The sequence below is a fragment of the Candoia aspera genome, chromosome 1 (genome assembly GCF_035149785.1).
Source record: "Candoia aspera isolate rCanAsp1 chromosome 1, rCanAsp1.hap2, whole genome shotgun sequence".
NCBI lineage: Eukaryota > Metazoa > Chordata > Lepidosauria > Squamata > Boidae > Candoia > Candoia aspera.
In genome coordinates, this window is record NC_086153.1 from 224,413,619 (window position 1) to 224,435,156 (window position 21,538).

At 42.1% G+C, this 21,538-nt stretch overlaps 1 protein-coding gene across 1 annotated transcript in view; it reads right to left on the reverse strand.

Annotated features, from left to right (window-relative positions):
• Nucleotides 1-623: 623 nt before the first annotated feature.
• The window catches only part of IGFBP5 (insulin like growth factor binding protein 5), a 40,432-nt gene continuing 19,517 nt past the window's right edge, over nucleotides 624-21,538 (reverse strand). The window contains exons 2-4 of the mRNA XM_063288840.1: nucleotides 9,837-10,066; nucleotides 7,454-7,573; nucleotides 624-6,875 (exon numbers count right to left, since the gene is read on the reverse strand). Of these exons, the coding sequence (XP_063144910.1) occupies nucleotides 6,744-6,875; nucleotides 7,454-7,573; nucleotides 9,837-10,066 (482 nt within the window). The 3' untranslated portion in view covers nucleotides 624-6,743. The remainder of the gene's footprint in view (nucleotides 6,876-7,453; nucleotides 7,574-9,836; nucleotides 10,067-21,538) is intronic.

A 21,538-nucleotide genomic window follows, 5' to 3' on the forward strand; every position in this document is an offset into this window, starting at 1 on the left:
AATGATTGATTTAAACTCTAGCTCAAGATAGGGAAGAAGGATTTAGGGAGTCTAAAACTGGAATGACCAAGGAACAGGAAGTGCATGTTGCTATGTGACAGGGAAGAGGCCATGGCTTGAGACCAGTCCTTGACACCTTCTATCAAACAGTTCAAATAGGCAGATTTACTACTATCAAGTGAAGTAGGGTACATGGTATAAGGCATGTTTTCATGATCTGGTTAGGAATAATTTTGATACACAATGTCTGGTGTCATCATGGTGTAGATTTGACTTTGACCTAAGGACATTCCAAAGTGTACCTTCTCTTGTATGAACAAATGGATGCTATTTTCTCTTAGTGGAAAAGTAAAGTAAAACAGGTGAGGACTCTGATGCATTAAGGATAATACTAGCCAGTTCATCACTGATACTCAGCTATGCCATCAGGTGCCCTGTATCCTCCAAGTCTCTTGTAATATATACTGTAGGTGTTCTGTCCAGGCAGTCTCCAGCAATTAATATGTTTGGTAGTTCCAAAGAAAGTCCGAAGGTTCTCCATTGGCTCCTTTAATAGCAGGCTGGCCAATTTTAACCCAGCACATATTCCACACACAGACATTTTTCAGGCCATGCACACAGACTTAACTGAATGCATAACTTTATTAAATAAATGCTTTGTCATAAGAAAAGACAAAGATCAAAGAGTAACATAAATTATAAGTTGAATAAATAGTATACAGCAATCTTCACCTTTTAATAAAATGTGAGATTCTTTTTTTTTTTTAAGTACAAAATGCTAAACAGAGCATTACACTCCTCATCTGTTGTCAGTTTTTTTTCACAAACTGCATTTCCCCCCACTGGTAAGAGTATGAATATTGTTTACTGCAAAGGAAAACAAAAACAAAATAACCACAGAACTACTGTATGCATGTAAAGCTATAAGAGCTACTGTAAAACGTGTAGTGACTAATTTGTGTAATGAAAAAAAACTCAGGCAGGAATCTCGGAATCTTGTCTGTTCACTGTGCTATCATGGAGGGTAATCATTGTACTGTAGAGTAACTGTCCCAGAGCTATTTCGTGAGAAGGGCTTAAAGCGGGCAAGGTTAGAAATAGAAGGACTCAAGCCTTGGGGCATTAGCCAAGCTGCTCCTAACAAGAAGAGGGCCTGGGAACTGGAGTGACTGGCTAACTGCCTAAGTTATCTAGGCTCTGTTAAAAGTGAAAAAAGGAGGGAGAGAGGGATGAAGTGGAGAAATAGTGCAGTCATGCTCTTTGAACTAGTGGTTTCAAAATACAACTGTCCACCACAGTGCTTACAAAGGATCTTTTCCGCCTGAAAAGAAGTCTTGGCTACTCTAGAAGCTGCCTGCCTTGAATATTTCAGCTGCAGTGTGACTCTCTAGAGGATCCTTCCCTGACTTGGTGCCTTCCAGATGTATTGGGACCCTAACTTCTGGCCAGGGTAGCTAGAGATTTGAGGAGTGTTAGTCTAGACACATCTGGAGATTCTTCAGGTCAGAGAAGGCTGCTAGAGGTCTAGGTATGCTCCTAATTCCAACTGGCTGATGATGCTCTTGGAGATCAGAATTTACTTTCTTTGGTGCCTCCAAAGCCTCCTTGGTACTTCCATTCTTAATACCTCTGAAGGGAGCTTTCCCCACTGCTTTGTCCTTTATTGTTTTTCTTACCTCCTCTCATTGTGATTCACTCTTCTCTTAGGAGGAGGGTCATTTTTAGGAAGAAAATCAGGGGAGCCTTTTCCCTTTGGTCAAGGATGAAGATGGGATGCAGAGCAGCTAGGTGGTTGGCCAAAGAGACTTGCTTCCCTCTTCCTCCACCCAGGGTGTGGTTGATCAAATTATTTTGGCATTGGGCAGGAAACCTAGGAAGACCTCTCCCTTGGAGGAAAAAATACAACAGGAAGGAAAGAAGATGTACTGATTTTTATGACACCCAGAACCAGCTGCCTGAGGCAACCTCATCTTTCTTGCAAATGGTGGGACTTGAAGGTAAAACAGATTAGTAGATGGAGAAAGAATAAAGACTAATTTTAATGATAGCTGCCCTAGTGGGGAACAATACCCACCCACCCACCCCATTTTATTTACCTCCCCTAAAATAATCATAGCTTGCAGAGATGGCTTAGAAAAGGAGCATCACTGCCTTTCTGCTGAGATTTTAAGTGCTGTGGCAAGAAGTCCAGTGAGGTGGTCTTCTACGGGTTGAAGTCTACAGTGGTGATGTGTCCTCAAGGCTATTTAAGTCAATATTAAATAATACGGAAATAAGAGAGGTTCTGCTATAGCTAATGTACTTGGGTTGGCTTCTGTTCTTGCCTCAGCCAGCAAAGTACTGAGATGATGGGACTATCCTCAGAGGCAGTCTATGCGTTTCTGGGATGGTGATGGCAGAAGCATTGCATTGGGACTGGCAAGGGAACAGCTATATGGGGAAATTATTCCCCTGAGTCGCTTCTCTTGACCATAGAATTTGTCCTCATTATGTGTCTCAGGGATAGGAAGGACAGAGGCTTTCCTCAAGCCTGTTTACTGAGGAAGAAAGGTGTGTATTGTCTATGCAGGGAAACGTTTTCAAGGGTCAGGAAACAACACAGATACATATCAAGAATGATGGAGGAGGAGGAGAAAGAAATAAGATCATTTGAGTTGAAACTAGTCCAGGGAGGGAAGGAAGAGGGGTTTGCATTACATTCTTTTTGTCTTATGCAATTTAGGATGTATTTGCATCTCAGACTGACACTAACTTAACAATAATCTCTCTTTCGAACTTAATGGTCACTTCTCTTTCTAGGAACCTTAGGAAGTTCAGTCTTATAGCAGGATTCTGGACACTCTCAGCAAACTATAGCTGTCTGGATTCTTTGGGAAGAGCTAAGCAAACAAGCCAGGGTAATAGAAGACCAGCAGGGCCTGTAAATTTGCCCCACTTACTTTTCTTATGTGCCCAGTACATCTCCTCCCACTTCATATACTAGGCAGATTGCATGTGCACCTCACCTGTCTTCTTTAATCTTACTTTTACAAAAGGAGGCATCAATTTTAAAATCCTAAGGCTTTCTCTGTCTTAGAACAATTCTGTGTATCATTTGCATGGAGAGAAATGCTTTTGTTAAGAGTCCCTGCCCTATAGAAAGTAAAGAGTCTCCAACACATCCTTTGGCAGGGTCAGTTTCATTCAAACAGGGACCAAACTCAACCTCCACCATCAAACTTCAGAAGCTAGCAGATATCATATACATGAGCAGGACCATTCTGTTCCTCTGTTTAGTCTAGTTATAATGGAAGGAAGGCAAAGGGGTTTTCTAGATGAGTTTTTTCCTGGAAATGTCAAGAATTCCAGAGTAAAGACAGGAATAGTCATGGCAGCAATTGGTCATTTGAAGGAATTCTAAGACAAATTACTCTTTCACAATATTAGGTCATCCCCGCTTGGAACACTGGCCATTATCCCTAAGAGACCCCTGTCTGCCATTGGGCTATTGTTGGAGAAGAAATTCTGTCATCAGAACGTGGGAAAGCTGTGATCTAGCAATGATTGATGGGGATTGGATTCAACTCTTCTCAACACCTAATAGAAAGTCTGACAAAATCTAAATCTTGCACAAATCTCTTGCTTGGGCATAAGTTGCCACAGATCAAAAAGACATCTCAAGTTGCTAACAGCAGAGATTCTCTCCCTTCTTTCACCATCACATTAATATGTAGCCTTTTCATGCATCATATGCTTGGGACAGAAAAGTCCATTCATACAATTTCTGGATTTATTATATAAAACAACCTTCCCCAACTTGGTGCCATGGAACAGTGTTGGTCTACAGCTCCCATACATCCTAACAGTAGAGCTTTTCACTGGGAATTTTGAGTATCACTGTCCCAACACATTTGAAAGTCACCAAGTTGGAGAGGCTGGCATAGAATTTCTAAAAGAGCTACAGTATGTGATCATTGACTAGCATTGGTGGTCTCTAGCATTTTATCCATCATAGAATTGTAAAGGAAGGTTTAGGCTTCTGACTAATTATATAGCCAGCAGAGTTCTTTAGGATTTCCTTAGAGCAGAAGAGACAGAAACCATTCAACCAGTGACCAGCCCAGTGCAGATAGTAAACATAGGCTTATTTTCATCTTCCTAAAGCAGGATGGGAGGGGGGGGGAGGTACTTGGATCCAGCTGTCACAGGAGCAAATATTTCAGTCAAAGCACAGTTCAACCTTTGTTTGTATGAAAGCTCATGGTAGGCTCAGCCTGAACTCTTAGAAGAATAGCTATGAAATCATTGCTGCCAAAGCCCAGGAAAGGTGACACAAGGAGTACCTAGAGGTGACAATTTCTGGAAATCTGAATGTGAACAAACAACTGGATCAGATATCAGGATCTGGGACAAATGGATAGATCTGAATTTTTCTTTCACTGTTGATAGTTGTAGCAGACAATTAATCAGTCTTCAAAAACATGTATACCTACTGAAGAATTAAATGTGAATATCCATCCTTAAAAGGAGAGGATTATAAAGATCCATCTACCTCCCCCTTCCATAAAGTGAGGCCAAATATCCCAATTTTCTTGCAACTTCCCATATCCTTGCTAATGCCAGATATTTGTTAGCTTTTCAACTTAGTTTTGCAGCCTGGCTGAATATTAGTGGTGAAGGGAGGGGAGCTGAGGAGCAAAACCCACCACAGTCACTTGGATGCAGTAGCCAATCCTGTCAGGAAGATTTTTTATTTCCTTTCATCTGTGCTAGCTGTGAGTATTATGCATCGTGGGTGTCCTTCTTGTTCTCCTATCAGTGGCACCCTTTCCAGATGCTGGATGGTCATGGGCTTGCTGTGCCTGCTCTCAGGAAACCAGCTCCTTTCTCCATGCTTCTGATCAGCACTTTGCCTGGAAATGCTTGCAGCCAGCCCCAGCAAGGTCCTCAAGTCCTTTGGAGTCCTCCCTCAGAAGGGAAATATATTAAGGGCTGTCTTACATTGGCTAGATTGTGGTGGTCCAATATTTCTTGGTGGCTGCTGTTTCAATGATTCCTCCTACAGTCAGAATGGGAGATGTTCCCTTCTTGTTGTTTCCTTGCATTTCATTCATTGTTATGGGCATTGGAAAAAAACAACAACCTTGTTATGGCAGTGTCCATGGAAATATAACAAAGATTTAAAGCAACAGTTATAATTAAAAAGCAATTAAATGGCTTTAGTGGTCTGCCCGAGCCTGAACGGAAAAGCTGTCAAATCAATGGTTTCTGCAAGTGGTTCTATGGGCTCTGTTCTCTTCCTTTCCTGACAGGTCCCTAGGTCTTTAACAGTGGGGCAGTGTCAAAAATTAGATAGATACAGCTTCTCCCCAGGACAAATAACACATTAGCGTAGATCAAACCTCCACTGTTGAATTTCTGCCTACTAAGCAGCTGTTAAAGATGCTGAGCCTCTGTCTAGGGAGAGGGACAACCTATTTTCAGCCATTCACTCAAGTATGCTTTGAAACAGTAGAGGCCTCTGCCTACAGAGACTTCCTTAAAAGTTGTAGATATGGGGAAATGGTAAAACATTTCTCTTATTATGGATCATGTTTACATTTCTAGTATGTGTGATTTTATGAATATGAACTAGCTTCTTGGAAATGTCATCGCAAAGGACAACACTTGGGATATTATAGTGAAGTATCAGGTGTCCTTCCACAGTAAAAAAAGCAAAGGGATCTTACCGTTTTAGCCTATCAGAAGGTGGAAATCCACAGGTGTGTTTATATAAGTAACAAACATGTCATGCTTTAAATGCCTGCAGGATGTCTGGCAAACCATGTTTCAGCTTGGGCACTTATCCTGCAAATACACAACTCTGAACACCTTTGACTTATGCAAGCAGCCCTGAACAAGTTGCTCGGCTTTCATGCACAATTAAAATCAAAGGGCTTTGCATGAAAGGAAACGGGATTGTTCAGTTGAGAACAAAGAGTAAACATGTGCACACATCTGTATTTACATAGGAAAGGGCTGTACAAGACACTTTAAATAATCAGGTTGAACCCTCTTGCTCTCCTGGGAAAGAAACCACTTCCCACTGGGAACAGTAAGTTTTTAATTCTTAATTTTGCTTCATCCCACTGTAGGATTCTGTTGTCTTCTGACCTTTTGCTTTTTAGTCAAAGGGAACTCATAGAGGGCAAGGGCACCAACAAGCTTTAGTCCTTGGGAAAAGGGAGGAGAAGTTCCAGAAATGAGCTTATTTTAAAAGAAAGAAAGAAAGAAACATGCCCAAATAGATAATTTATATAAATGAGAGGCCTGCTTGTCCTAAGAGTCATCTGGTTAAACTAAGTACTTTTTAAACTGGAAAGGTCCTAAACCCGCAATATTAAAGAAGGGAGAAAAGGAAATATTATTCAAGTGCCTCTGAGAGCTTCCTAGGTCAGTGCTTCTCTGGGTGGCAGCATAGAGTCACGGGCAAGCAGAGTGGCCTATGAGCTCCTTTATGGCCCTGTCCCACAGAGGTGGCTAGCTTATCGTTATCATCCTCATGGTCATCTTCCTTCCTTCCTTCCTTCCTTCCTTCCTTAATGGGTTGCCTTTTCTCCTTCAGTCTCTGTCATTGCCACTGAGAGAAGCTGATGACGTGCTGTAGATTCCGAGGTCCACAGTTTCTTAAATGAGATGAAAGGAATCAGTCTCTTGGGGCATCGTGAGGTGTGGGTGGGTGATGGGTGGGGAAGGGCTCTGGCAGGGAGAGGCAACAGGGATATTCATTCTGTGTTTCCACTGTCAAAGTTGTGACACTGCAGGTCTCCAGCTACGTAATCAGTTCCTGGCAGCTTCAATCCATACTTGTCCACACACCAGCACAGCCCACGTTTTCGGCCCCGAGATGGTTTGCACTAGAGGGGAAAGGGAAAGGATCAACAGTGAGAAGGAGGACAGCTGGGATTGCCACTTCTAACACCTTGTTCATTTTGCAGGAAATTAATCTGAACTTGCAATTTATCATCAAGATATGAGGAGGATGGAAATATAAATCTGACTGGTTACTTAGATCAGCAGTACAGGTCCTATGGAAGATTCCCCCACTGCCAGAAATTCAATTATTTGGTATGTAGGAGAGGGCTATGGAATGCACTCCTGAGGAGTTGCCTCTGGCCTCCCCTCTTGCATAGGGGCAAAGATATCCTGTCTGGAACCTTGCCATATACAGCATTTGCAGTGATTCTGGATCTAAAATGTACCCCTGTCTCCCCATGGTATTCTATAGCCCTCCCGCAGCTGAATGACTTTAACTTCTGTCTCAGCTATGGCCCATGATGCATCACTCCAAGAATAGCTGTAAGACAAGAGGTTTCCCATGTGTGGGAACTCAAACTTTGTGTCTGGATTGATGATGAAAAAATAGTGTCAATTTGTCCCTGCTCCTTATCTGCAAAGCATATATTCTTAGTTTGAGTCCAGCAGGAAATAATACCTGTTTCCTTTTATAGAAACCTTTCCTGTCACAGTTGGGAAGATGGACAGCACGAGGGATCATTCGCTGGCTAGATTTGAGCTCCTGCAATGATGCTTCCATCTGCCGACGGCAGGGGCCCTGAAAATGGGAAGCAACAACAGAAAGGTTGGTTAAGGAATACTAAGAAAGTCCAGGCTAAAGTAGATGAACACTGAGCTTCCAAGTTGGGGCCAGATTAACAAGAACCTCACAGGGATGGTATCTCATAGGGATACCAGCCTTGGGAATGGTTCAGTTTATCTGAGTGTGAAGAGTAGTATGATTCTTTAAACTTATCGGCTGCCCAACTCCAGTGGACGCTGGGAGGCATACAAAACAAGAAAAAACATAAAAACAGCTAAAAACATAAAATCAGACAGTCCAGACTAAAATAATCTGAGAAACAACAAAATGAACAAAACAAAACAGGAGCCTTAAACAAATAGTAAACATCAACCACAGGCCTGGGACCAGAGCCAGGTTTTCAAGTCTTTCCGGAACCCCAGGAGAGAGGGTGCCATTCAGAGCGCGGGGGCCACAACAGAGAAGGCCCGCTTCCTAGGTCCCACAAAATGGCAATATTTAATGGAGGGGACCTGAAGTGCACCCACTCTGCTGGAACACACTGGGCGGGTAGAAATGATTGGAGATAAGCTGTCTCTCAGGCATCCAGGCTCTGTGCCATACAGGGCTTTACAGCTAACAACCAGCACCTTGAATTGCACTCAGAAGCCAACTGGCAGCCAATACAGTTCACATAGCAGTGGTGACACCTGGGCACACTGAGGGGCACCCATGACAGCTTGGGTCACTGCATTTTGAACCAGCTGTAGCTTCCAGGTGGTATTTGAGGGCAGCCCCAGGTAGAGCACATTGCAATAATCCAATTATGAGGTGACCAAAGCATGAATGACTGAAGGGCCTCCCAATCATGGAAAGGGTGCAACTGGTGCACAAGATGATCCTGTGCAAAGGCCCTCCTGGCCACAGTAAGCCACCTGCTCTATTGCCTTTTCCAAATTTGTTGAAAGATTATGATTGTTCCTTTGTCACATAAGCAGTAAGAGCCTCCCTCTTGTGTGGCTACTGCAGACATGATCAATGAGCCCCATTGGTTTAAGTTATGAAAAAACAGGGATCCAAACAAATTCCTCTGAATGAAAATCCAAATTGAGTTAATATTTCAGCATTTTTAGCAGGAACAAAATTACAGAAACTTTCTGATAGTGTCTCTTCAGATCATAGAAAGGTTACTGGAGAAAGCAAGAGAGAGAGAAAGCTCTCAAATTGACGTGCATCTATAAAATGGAAATTTTCATCTGAAATTTGGCAGGTCTGATAACCTCATAGAAGCTTGACAATGCATTGTTTGGATGGAAGACATGTATAGGAATGCCAATTAGAACCCTGGTTGGTTCCCCCACTTAAGTCAATGGAAACAATGAAAACAAATTGAGAAAAATGAAACAAAACTTTTGAAGTGAAAACATCAGGAAAAAATGGAATCACTGCTGATTCATGTTCAGACTGTTTTCTCTGTAGTGGCCCCCGCCATCTGGAACATCTTGCCCCTGGAGGTGAGGCAGGCCCCTTCACTCCTGACCTTCCAGAAGGCCTTGAAAACTTGGTTCTGCCATCTCGCCTGGGGCGGGAAAGTGGGTAACCATTCTTGGGGGTGGCTCACACCCTAGAGGCCCTCCCACCAGCTTGGAATTTTACACCCTCTTGGATTTTACATTTATTTATTGCATTTTATAATAATTGTAATGGGTCTGGTTTTATGAGATTTTAACATTTCTGACTGGAGTTTGATTTTATTGTAAACCGCCCAGAGTCCCTCTTTTGGGGGAGATGGGCGGTAATTAAATTTGAATAATAAATAATAAATAAATAGCTTTTGTTTCTCCTTATTAAATGACATCATGCTCCTCTCAGCCCAGTCTTCCAACCTGTCCAGATTAGACTGCAATCTTGTTCTGTCATTCTGGTATTGGCCAAAATGTTGCTCTTGTTCTGGTATTAGCCAGACCTCCCAATTTTGTGTCATCCACAAATTTGATAAGCAGCCCACCAATCCTATTGTCTAGGTCATTAATGAAAAGGTAGAACAACACTGGCCCCAAAATGGTTCTGGTTACTGTTTCCCACTCAGTGTTGAGCCTTTAATACTGCCTCACTGGGTGCACACATAGTGTTTGATGCTGCCTCACCTATGTCTCCCACATAGCGTTCCAAGCTCCTCTGTGTAATGGCCTCCACTCAAAGTAAAGGTAGCAGGAATATGAGAGAGAGAAAGGCAAGAGAGAAAGATACTGAAAAAGGAAAATATCTGTCTTAGAGGTCTAGGAAGGGCTGCTCTTACCAATTCAAATTCTGGTCTTAGCTCAGGAGCAGCAACTCGAGGGTGTGCGGTATTTTCTGCCCCACCCACAATCTTAGACAAAGTCATCTTCTTCTTGCGGTCTTTCTTCACTGCCTCTGCCTTCAACTCTGAGAAGCGCCCAAGCCCCTTGTTTCTATACAGCTTGGATGAATAGGTCTCCTCAGCCATCTCAGAAGTGGTTGGTTCTTCGTGCTCCCGGGATTCCCTTTCTAGATGGGAAAAACAAGAAAGAACATTTTCTAACCATGTTTGGACCTGTCATCATGTTCATCAGTGTATCTGATCCCGGCTATTACAAGAACAGGCACAAGATCCAGAAAATTCAGTATCTGTAATTGGGCAACAAGCACAACCGACATTCTTTCCACATCACATCTTTAGCAAAATCTGACATCCAACCAGGCAGTTGAAGGACTCTCAAATACAAACCCAGTTTGAAAATAAGCAACTATGGAAAGACAAAGGAGAGGAAAGAAGCATCAGATACTTGGATCCCCTGGTGGCAACCCCTCACTGTGCTGAGACATACTTTATTAGTGTTTAAAATTGTAGGCGTCCTCCCCACAGCCCCAATTGCATTTTTATGTAAAAAGTGTAATATGCCTCTTTGGGGGTGATGCCTCTCCTCTTTTTGTTGTTGTTGTTTGAAATCCTTTAGAGCAACCTAAATACATCCAAATTTTATTAGTATATAACTTTCTGCATTTACCATATTTATTCAAAAGCAGTGGGCCTCACTCAAACTCAGACATGAACTTGAAGCCTCACAGGCAGAGATTTATGGACCCAGCTTTTGATAAGAGAGTTTTATTGCAGATACTAGAGAATCTGTAAGTAACAAAGACAATTGTTAGACTCAAGACACATACACAGCAGACCAAAGGTTAGCTGTAGGCCTTTTTCTCCTGCCTGTGCATTGTGACACACTGAGATCCATTCTTTTCTGCAATTGATGCCTGTGCACTGTTATTGTGATGGACCTGTTCTGATCCCCATCTCTTTGCTTCTAACTCTGCCCATTCTAGACCTCAAAAAAAGGAAGGGGACTTTTCATTTAAGACTCTTAAACCAGGGCTGCCATTGCTAAATTTTTAATGATGATTCTTCCATTTTAAAGGCAAATTATGGGGTGGGGCTGGGTGAGAGAGAGCTAGTTTTCCTTTCAGGGAAGGATCACATTATGCTACAAACTTTTAAAGGCTACAGTCCAGTACATAGCCTGCTGTGTGAAGGCCCCAGAGATGTCTGTCAGCAAAGATTCATTTACATTGTCTATATTGAATGACTTGCTTTTGGCTGAAGGAGACAGTGGACAAGTATACCATGTTTATTGCATCAAGCCCCAGTTAACATGTGGACTGCTGCATTTTGTACCAAGTGCAATTTATGAGCAGTCTTTAAAGGCAGTGCTATGTTAAAGTGCACTGCAGTGGTCCAACCAGGTGGTGGTAGGAGAGTGTGTTACCATAGCAAGGTCCTCCTGCTCCAGGTAGGCCTATAAATGGTGAAGTAACTGAAGTTGCCCAAAGGCTGTTCTGGCCATGGCCTCCACCTGCTCATCCAGCAGTGAATGTGAATGTGGAAGACACCCAAGACATGGACAGTACCACCCCTTCAGGAGATCAGCACATCATATTTTGGCTTCAGCGGACATTCCTCAGCTGAATTTATTATTCCTGAGAGTAACGGTCACTATTGTCAGCATTGTCTAGAAGTGTACCTTCTGACAAAGGGATGGAAAATTTGGTCCATCAGAATTTTTTAGGTCGGTATTTCTTTTTTAGATCTCCTAAGACAAGCCTGAAATGCAGGTGCACAGCTAATTTTTTAACATGGATCACATCTGAAAAAAGATCCCCCCCAAGCATGTATTAGATAAAAGTATGCAGAAAAGAAGCATTTTACTATAGGAAAATATTTGCATTTAAAAGCAAAAGCATGTACAGAAATTCATATGTTAGGAAAAGTCTATGCAAAACTGGACTGATTTATGTTCATGTTTGTGTGAGAGAGGAGGAGGGAGAGAGGGAAGGGCTGGTAAAGTAATAAATCTGGGACAAATGAACTTGACAGAATTACCTGCCCCTATTCTGACTGTGGCTTACTGGCTGGAAACTAGCTAAGAAGTTTCCAAGCAGACAAATTGCTGATACCCTCCTCTTGCTAATCCTCACTATTGGATCACTAAAAATACATTGCCACTCAAAAGGAATGTTACTTTTCTGAGTATCATGGTCTGGCTGGTGGTTGTTCCTTGTCCAGGTATTTGTTTTAATTTTTTCAGAAAGCAATTTATGTTAGTGTTTTCCCCCATGTTCTTGTGGCAGTGAATTCCAGAGGAAAAATTCATCCTGTCTCTTAAATTCTGTACCTGATCCCTGCCAATATGATCTCTTTAATAGATGGTCATTTTCAGAACTCCAGAGTGGTTTATATATAGGAGCAACTTGGTGACAGTTATACTTAGCTAACTTGTGACCTTTAATATGGCCCTTAAAGCAAAAGAGGGTTATTTTTGGTTCCCAATTTAAATGAATCTTAACTCCCAGAGTCTATGGAATCCTGTGCTGACCATTTCTACTACTAGAGAGGTGCATGGGAAGCAGAGACTGGTAGCAGGGAAGGGTAGAAACTGACTTTTGGCATCCATATATCCAAAGAGGAAGGAACTTTCTGAGCACTCTCCAATCCCAAAATTGTGCTAAGCTTGTTGCCCCTTTTCCAAAAGAACTTTCCTTCCATGCTCATGTGACCAATGGGCATTTAATCTTTGGATCAGCCTTTCTCAAGCTGGCGCCCTCCAGCTGCGTGGAGGTGCAACTCCCTGAATTCTGAGGCAATTGGCTGATTCGAATTTCCCTTCCGGCTGAGAATTCTGGGAGTTGCAATCCCAGTTTATCTAGAAAGTGCAACCTGGGAAGCTTGCTGAGGAGTGCAAGATGTGGCTCCTGAAAATCTTTATGGAGAATAAACGCTCTTGGTTTCAACAAGATTATCTAAGTAAGTGCAGTGTAATCCTAAGCAATTAAAAATTTCTGACTGCAACCTTGAGAATATACCACTGAATTCTAAGATGCTGCCGGGCAAAATCTAAACCAGGGAACAAGTCAGTTTCCAGTGGTCCAGGCTTAGCTGGTATGCTAGCTATGAGCTGTCTTGAAGAAAGGTAAGTTGTCCAGCATTCTTATTATCTTCTGGTAACAGCATTATGGCACATTGTTCATTAAGCAGCCTTTGAAAACTGCTGAGAAACATCAGTTAATTCAAAATAGGCTAGTGGCTGAGAAAACGATTTCCTAGTATAGAAGACACTTCCTTGACTTCTAATCCCAAATGGATGTTCCTTGATTACATTTGTTGCTATTGCAATCTGGCATTTGTGTCATTTTTCTAGGCACAGAGATAAAGTGGTGACAGAATGCATTGCCTGCTCTTCCTATGCAATATATTGCTGTTAAAGGCATAAAAGCAGCAATAATAACAACAAGACCTGTTAATCTCACCTAATTTTAATTTTTTACCCACCTTGGTACATTCTCAAGATTGCAGTCAGAAATTTCTAATTTCTTAGGATTACACTGCAGTTACTTAGATAATCTTGTTGAAAACAAGAGCATTTATTCTCCATCAAGATTTTCAGGAGCCACATCTTGCACTCCTCAGCAAGCTTCCCAGGTTGCACTTTCTAGATAAGCTGGGATTGCAACTCCCAGAATTCTCAGCCGGAAGGGAAATTCGAATCAGCCAATTGCCTCAGTATTCAGGGAGTTGCAACCCCACACAGCTGGAGGGTGCCAGCTTGAGAAAGGAAGCAAATCTGACTATTGCTATCAAGGTTAACATGCAGTTTTTGTCTGACTTCTTTTTGTTGATTCTTAACTTTATATCTCACCTCTTCTCCAGGAACTCAAGGAAACCTAAATGCAGATTTCCCTTCATTTTATCTTCACAACAATCCTGTGAGGTAGACATGAGAAATAACCCAAAGTCACCCCCTAAGATTCCATGGTAGAGGCCAGATTTGATCCTAGTCTTATGCTTTGACAACTGTGCCACAGTATAGTAGCACTCTAGACTATGCTATTGGGCTATTTCAGGGCATGTGAGTGCAATTCATTTTTGTTGTTGCTGCTTTTGGGTCAATGCTGACTCCTGGCGATTGACTGGACAAGTCCCTGCAGTTTTCTTGGCAAGGTTTTTAGAAATGGTTTGCCCTTGCCTGCTTTCCAGGGCTGAGTGGGAGGGACTGGCCCAAGGTCACTCAGCTGGCTTCGTGCCTAAGGTGGAACTAGAACTCACGGTCTCCCAGTTTCTAGCTTGGTGCCTTAACCACATAATGTTAATGTGGCCCCTTAAGTCCCAATCCCAACACAGCTCCATGCTCTAAATGGTACCTGCTCCTGTCCTGACTTCATATTAGAGACAGAACCGAGCCCAAATCAAGTTCTATCCGTGGGATAGCCCAATTCAAGTTTAACCAACACTGGGCATGCATCAACCATTTGTTTGCTTGCTTAAAAAGAGTGTTTCTTTTTAAGGCTCAGCCACCATTCTCTGAAATAAATCAAAATGCTTAATGCTCTCTGATGGAGCTGCTCTTTTCCCCCCTCTCCAGGGATATGGCGTGAGAGTACAGCGAGAGAGAGAGAAGACGTAGTTTTGTGTAAAATTTCTTTCCCACGGATAGATTATTATCCTGCATCCTGAAGAGGGCACCAGAGGCATGCATAAAAACCTGAGAAATATAATCTGGTTATAAATAAACTAGGTTATAAATTACAGAAAGTATAAACAGTTTAAACCTGGAATCTGTTGGCAAGTCACAGCAGGAAAGCATTGGCCAACTTCTAATTCCTTTTGGGCCCTGGAATGGAGATCTGAGCAGCCCCCAGGAAGAAAAGAAAGATCTACTTTGGGAGGCTTGATGCAAATATGATAGAGGGGCGGTAATGCTTTGAATGATCTCTAATTCCTCCGGCGGATTTTAGCTTTGCCTCTTTAAGACTAGTTCATATGATCAGTGGCAGAGATTCTGGGCAGAATGGCTCTAAAACCTGGAAGATTTCAGAAGCCACAAAAAAGGAGGGTTGTTTGTGTGAGGGAGAAACAGAGAGAATGTGCACTCCAGCACGTTGGAGACAAGGAAAGTCTTCCTGGGCACGCCTTTTGCATATCTAAATGAAAAGCTGAATAGCAGACCATGAAAGCAATTGCTTTTTTTTTAGATCTTTTAAAATCCCACCTTTATTATTTTTATAAATAACTCAAGGTGGGGAACATAGCTAATACTCCTTCCTCCTCCTCTTTTCCCCACAACAACAACCCTGTGAGGTGAGTTGGGCTGAGAGAGAGGGACTGGCCCAAGGTCACCCAGCCAGCTTTCATGCCTCAGGCGGGACTAGAACTCTCAGTCTCCTGGTTTCTAGCCTGCTGCCTTAACCACTAGACCAAACTGGCTCTGCCTGCGTTTTTTTTTTTTTGCTGTTACTACAGTTAGACCTCAGCCTCTGCTTCTAAAAAGATACACTGCCTCTGCACATGGAAGTTTCATTTAGCCAGTATGGTTACATCGCTGACAAAAATAGCCACCAGGGAAAGCCATGCAGGATACTGCTGCCACTTCTTTTGTGAAATATAGTTTGAGGAGTAATGATGACTTGAGCTGTGCTAGTTTTTGTACATCTCTACCATCTCAGCCTTATTCTACTTCATTCAGCAGTATAGGTAGACCTGGCCTAGTCTGGGACAGGCCTGGGCTGCCCAGTTGCCAGAACAGCCCTGGTGTGGGTAGGGGTAACATTTTCAGCCCTTTTTGTGTGATTTGGGAGATCATTCCTTAAGCCCTCCCCCAACTGGCTCAAAATTCCTGTTTTGGGGGAGTGAAATAAAACACCCATTTTGTCCTCATGTCATCCAACAGACTATCCCACAAATGGCAGAAAGACACTGGTCTCTCTGGCACTGGTGCCGTTATAGTTCACCCTCTACTTTCCTGTAGCCTTGAGAAGTTTCAGTCGCACAAATAAGAGAAGTGCCATTCCTGGCCACAAGAAAGTTGCCAGTCACAATTTGGACCCACTGCATGATCATTCTGCATGCCATGCATTGGCAGAAGTAAGAAGGATCAATTAAGAAAAGATAAAATAAACACAAGATCATGGCCTGGGCATTGGCAGGAAAGCGATTCCTCTTTTCAACAGCTGCACATATAGCTTGTATCCTGTGGCTGATAAACAGAGAGCATCCATTTGAAAAGAGCCTTGTGCTTATGGGCTTCTATATCAGCTGACTGATATTAACAGCAGGTTGACCTGGGAGGGCCAGGCTAGCCTGATTAAACAAGAGGGTTCTTCCCCTCTTTCCTATCTTCATACTACTTAGAGAGCAGGCCAGATATGCACAAGCATAATTTGATTGGTGTGCAAATTGGTAATTTTAAAACTTCCCCATGCAACAGTGCCCTCCACAAAGCTAATTTCACAAGTTAAAAACAGCAGGAAGGAGGCTTGCTTAGGATGAGCTAGGAGATGCATCCCTGTAAACAGAACAGAAAGGATGACCAGGTTAAGCTCTCTCCATCCCCAACCACCTTTGCTAATTCTCCACCATTGCAACTGGTTTGAAGAAATAGTCTCATGCCCTTCTCAAGAAGCTGTGGAAGGTCTGATGAAGTTTTATATCAACTAAAACACTGCATAGATTCATTGCAGCCGAGGTGGATGTGACAATAAACCTGTTGGTCTTTAAGACATCGCACAGCTACAGTATTTGTTTTGCTGAGACTGACATGGCACTAGTCCAGAAGATGACCCATGGGAGTTCCATTTTTTGTGGGCAAAATAGCAACTTTTAACAGGAGTCCCAGCCTTCTTGCTAAACTACAACTACAGACTTTTTTTTGGGGGGGAGCCATGATAATATGGGATAAGTAGAGATATGCCTCATGTGTTGAAATAGAAACTGTAAAGAAAGTAAACTCTGGAGAAGAACGGAGATCGGTAACCCCAGATTAAGCTGAGTTTTGATGACAAGAATGTCTGAGCCATGCTGGATCTAACCTAAAACTTTTCTAGTCCAAGGTTTTTTTCTTTTGGAGTGGGGGAGGATCAATTTAATCATCATCCCAGTGCAGATACACACAACACTAATTTGCATAACATTTGTCTATGCTAATTTATACATACAAATGAAAATGTAGGGGGAAAAGGGACCTGGTGATTTGTTTGCTTGCTTGCTTGGTCCATTACTGTTAACAGGCAATTGCTAACTGCTAATAGGCTACTGAAAAACTCCTGGGCTTCATTTTTATACCAGACAGACAGGACAGGTGTTACAAGCATACCAAGCCCTCTTCAGACAGAGTACTATCTTAAGGCACATGGGTACTTATTAAGAAGACGCTAATGGACAATTAAAAATCAGGCTATAAGGAAATGGCCGCTTTGTTTCCAGGGGTAATATTCAGAAGTATGCTACTGATAAACCTGGTGGTATTATATAGTAATCACAAATGAAGATATAATCACGTAGATGGAATTATGTGGGACAGATAGGAAAGGTAGGCCAGTGACAAAAATTAGAAAGAAATAGTATAAGGAAGAGACCCAGCATTATATTATTGAGAAAAAACTGGAGGGATACTTAGGTGAGGTTCACACAATATACTAAACCTGGGTTAGTAAAACACCAGTGCTCTGTTCATCTAACATGCAGTGCCCAAACAAACCATATTGTGGCATCAAGTAATTGTCTGGTTCACTTAACTTACTAAAGCAGGGGCTAGGTTCCCATTGGGAAGTGGGGAGAGAGGGGATGGAAGCAATCTAGATTAAATAAAGGGTTTGTGTTTTATAGACTGAAATCATTGTAAACACTACTTGAAATAGGGTAGCCATGATCTTACTCTGCAACATTAGATTGGAAGTCATCTACATTTTTAGTTTTATTGCCAGGCAGGTGCATATCCATGCCTGTGCATTGGTAATCCCGAAATCAAATTTCAGCTCTGATGCCATGCCTCACTTGTCATGGGATGTGGGAAGGAGACCGAGAAAGGCAATAACTCAAACAGACTACATTTTGGGCTGATCTCTCAGCCAGGCCTTGGTTTTAAAACAAAACAAAACAAAATCTGGCCAGGTGGCAGACGTAGCAGCAAACTGGTTAGACTGGTTGAACCGTAGCCAGAGAGCAGTGCTTGGTGGTCTCTTCATCTTCAGAATTCCTTTCTGCCTGTTGCAGTGAGAACAGGGAGGAAGAGGGGGACGGCTCCTGGGTATTAAGGGTGCCTGGAACTGACAGGGTGGAACGCTAGCTGGAATTCTGAAGGGCAGGGGTCTCTCTGCTTTCCTCTCCCTGCCCAGAAGCTTGGTGGGTTTGTCCAGGGATCATGTGTCCTCTGACTAGAATGCAGAGGAGCAGGCTGCACCGGTTAAAACAAACCCACTCCGTCTGGACGTGTTATTGGTTCTACCTTGTATCATTACCTGCTATTGTAGCTGGGCTATAAAAATTGCCCTGAGAATTTTCTGTATCTCTTTGCTGCCATCTGATGGCCATCTGGAGTTCTGCATGCCAGATCTGATAGCCTTGTTCTTGCTACATAACGTGAGTTGAGCTTTGCACCAGGCTTACTTGGTATAATTAGAGTTCTCTACCCAAGTCAAACACACATTAAAGCATCTAACTATTTTAAGGATCCTCCTCCTACCCCTACCACAAGAACATGACAGAAAGGGATGTTTGATACTTTCATCCTTAAGATAACTAGAGAATGGAGTAGGGAATTTGTAATCCCAGTAGACACCAAAGGAAGGGACCTTGACAATCATATTCATGCCTCCAGACAATAGTCCTTATTCTTAAAAGTCTGGAGACATCCCTATTAATGGTAGCTGAAGATGAATCAAGGATGCCTTTTGTCACAGAGCTTGAGCAAAGCAACCATATGGATAGTTGGGGGGAAGTTGAATACAGGTAAACTGGAGCATGATAATCCACCACTTCTTACATCTTAGGATCAGTGTTTGGAATGGATAACCCTGGAGAAGTCAATGCTCTTGCATTTTCAAAAGCATGTCAACATTGGTTTCCAAGTTACCATGCCAGGGGCAAGTTAACTCATAATGCTAGAAGTTGAGGTATTTCCAAGTTTCAGAGAATGAGTTATTGTAAAACCAGAGGTCACAGTGAAATATATTACCCTTCTTTTGTCTGAAAACAAACATGGAGACTGAACTAGTATTTGTACTTTATCCTAAGAAGTATACACCATTAATATTCTTAACAGGATTCAAACCTCAGTTGGGATTATTCACTGATGTGTGGCAGTGTTTCAGAAACAGAAATGAGAAGTAAAGTGACAATATAACTATTTGGATTACATATTCAGGTATATGTTCTACCAAAATACTTTGCATTTTGGCCTTGACACACCCTTTTCAGTGAAAATGATGCAGTAGAATAACTTAAGATGTCCTTGATTCTCCTTAAATGACTAATCCTCATGTAACTATTGTTGAGCCAATTATTATGAGATAGAAAAAGCATAGCTAAATGTACTGCCTATTTCTCATGGCCTGGGGCCAGCCTACAAATAGCATCATCTACCAATTGGATGCAATTTCAAGCTTTGTTTCATCTTTTACTTTCAAAGGGCAAATTCTTTAGTTCATGAAGTCAGCATTTTCACCATTTTTTAAAATCAGCTTTCCAAGTGGATGGCCAAAGACCATATTGGTTGGGAATAACAACTGTTATAGTCCAAGACATCTGGAGAAGAAAATCTAATTCAAAATGTTTTTCAGGATCAGGAATTTGGAACACAATTTCTAGAAAATGTATCTGGCAAAGAGAAGAACAAAGAAACATAGTAACAAAATATTTTCCTCCTCTAACCAAATGAACCAATGTAGAGGAGTACAAAGATGACCTTGGAGAAAATATGCTGTGACCATTAGTAAAACACGAGCTTAGCCTGGGAAAACAGGAATGTGTGAGAAAAAAACTCAAGACTATCCTGCCTTGAGTCTCTTTGGTATAAGAGGGAGGGAAGGGGAAACACAGTTAGGCTTTCAAAATTCTGTTATTATAGTTTATATCAATAAAGTGGACTTCTTGTATTTCTTGTGATTCTGTTTCCTGATCTGACCTATCTTGAAGAGCTGGCAACCAATGGCTTGATACAGATGGTAATTATTTTGAGGGGATGGCAGAGATTGGGTTAGGAATGATAAGGCTTTTTGCCTACTACCACTGGGATTAATTTACAAAAAAAGCTAGTTATAACCTTGAAATCAAGACAGTTGCATGTCAGTGATAGTAAGCATGTTACCATATACATGATCATGCTTTACAATATGCAAACAATACATTTTTTGGTTTACACTTTCCTGGAATAGTCTATAACAAGTCATCTTGCTTGTTCATATGTATTTCTAGATAGTGTTTTTCATCTCATCCTTAATAGAAAATGTGTGTTTGAAGATTTGTGTGGTTTAATTATTCATAAATCTCATGTATTGATGGTACACTTGCAGCCCCCTCTACCTTCTTGTTTAATACAGTCTTGGCAAACTCTAAAAATATGGCCTTTAACTCTAGAAATCCGAGATCCTATAACCTGGGAGACAAGGTGGTGAGTGAATCAGACTTAGGCTGCAGGGTGAACATAGTGCAAAGGCTGTTTGCATAAAGTGCATAGTCTTTTTTTTTTTTAAGTGATGGTGATAGCCTTATCCTATACAGGCTAAAAAAAGTTAAAGGCAACTATCACTGAGTGTGTTTGTGTGTTTTTCTTCCCCCTGGCCAGCTGGTAACTCTAAATATTTTGTGCCAAAATAAAGTAATTCCTTGTGATACATTCAGACTTGTTGACCTCTGTAATGTCGCACTCTGCAGCTCTGATAACAATCACAAACTCAGCAATGTGCAAGTGAATTTTACATTTTTCACCAAATTGGGAGCAGCTGCTTGTTGAGATTGCATCAGGACACCAATCCCCACTCCCCCAGCAGCATGCTTCAGCTCCACAGTGATTGCAAAACCAAACAGAAACAACCCCATTGCTTTCTCCAAATGCATATAAGTTCTTATAACATCTTTTGGGACTTGAAACAGACATGCCAGAGTAAAGGATCCCCATCAGAAATGTCTCTCTCCTGGCTATAAATGACTCCAGAGATGAAGGGTAGGTAGACATAGTAGTTCAGAATCTGCTCCCAGTGATGGTAACAAGAGAGGGATCTTTTGCTTCTAAGATTCTCATTTGGGCTCCTAGCCATGTGAGTGGTGAGTGAAAGCTGTTATCAGGTGACAGCTGTTGGTGCCCAGCTAGCAAAGGGGTGGGGGGTGGGGGGAGGGGAAGGATTAATCACAGTTTAGTTTCTAGAGATAAAGTATCTCAAAGTATCTCTGTAAGAAACTGTATCCTTTGCTAATGCATTTTAGTTCCTTTCTTGCCAGAAAGGCCACAAGCTGGAAGGTCTAGGGTACCAGGACAGAGATGCTATCTTAAGAAAATCGTATTGCTAGGACAAGCAGAAAGGATTGAAGGTGAAATACCTGCACTCTGCTCATGGTTTGCACTGGATATGCTGCTGATTCAAAGCAGCCATTTCCACCATGGGCTAGGGTGATGCGGAGGGAACCCCTGTACTGATTTAAGCAGGGTCAGGCCTGGT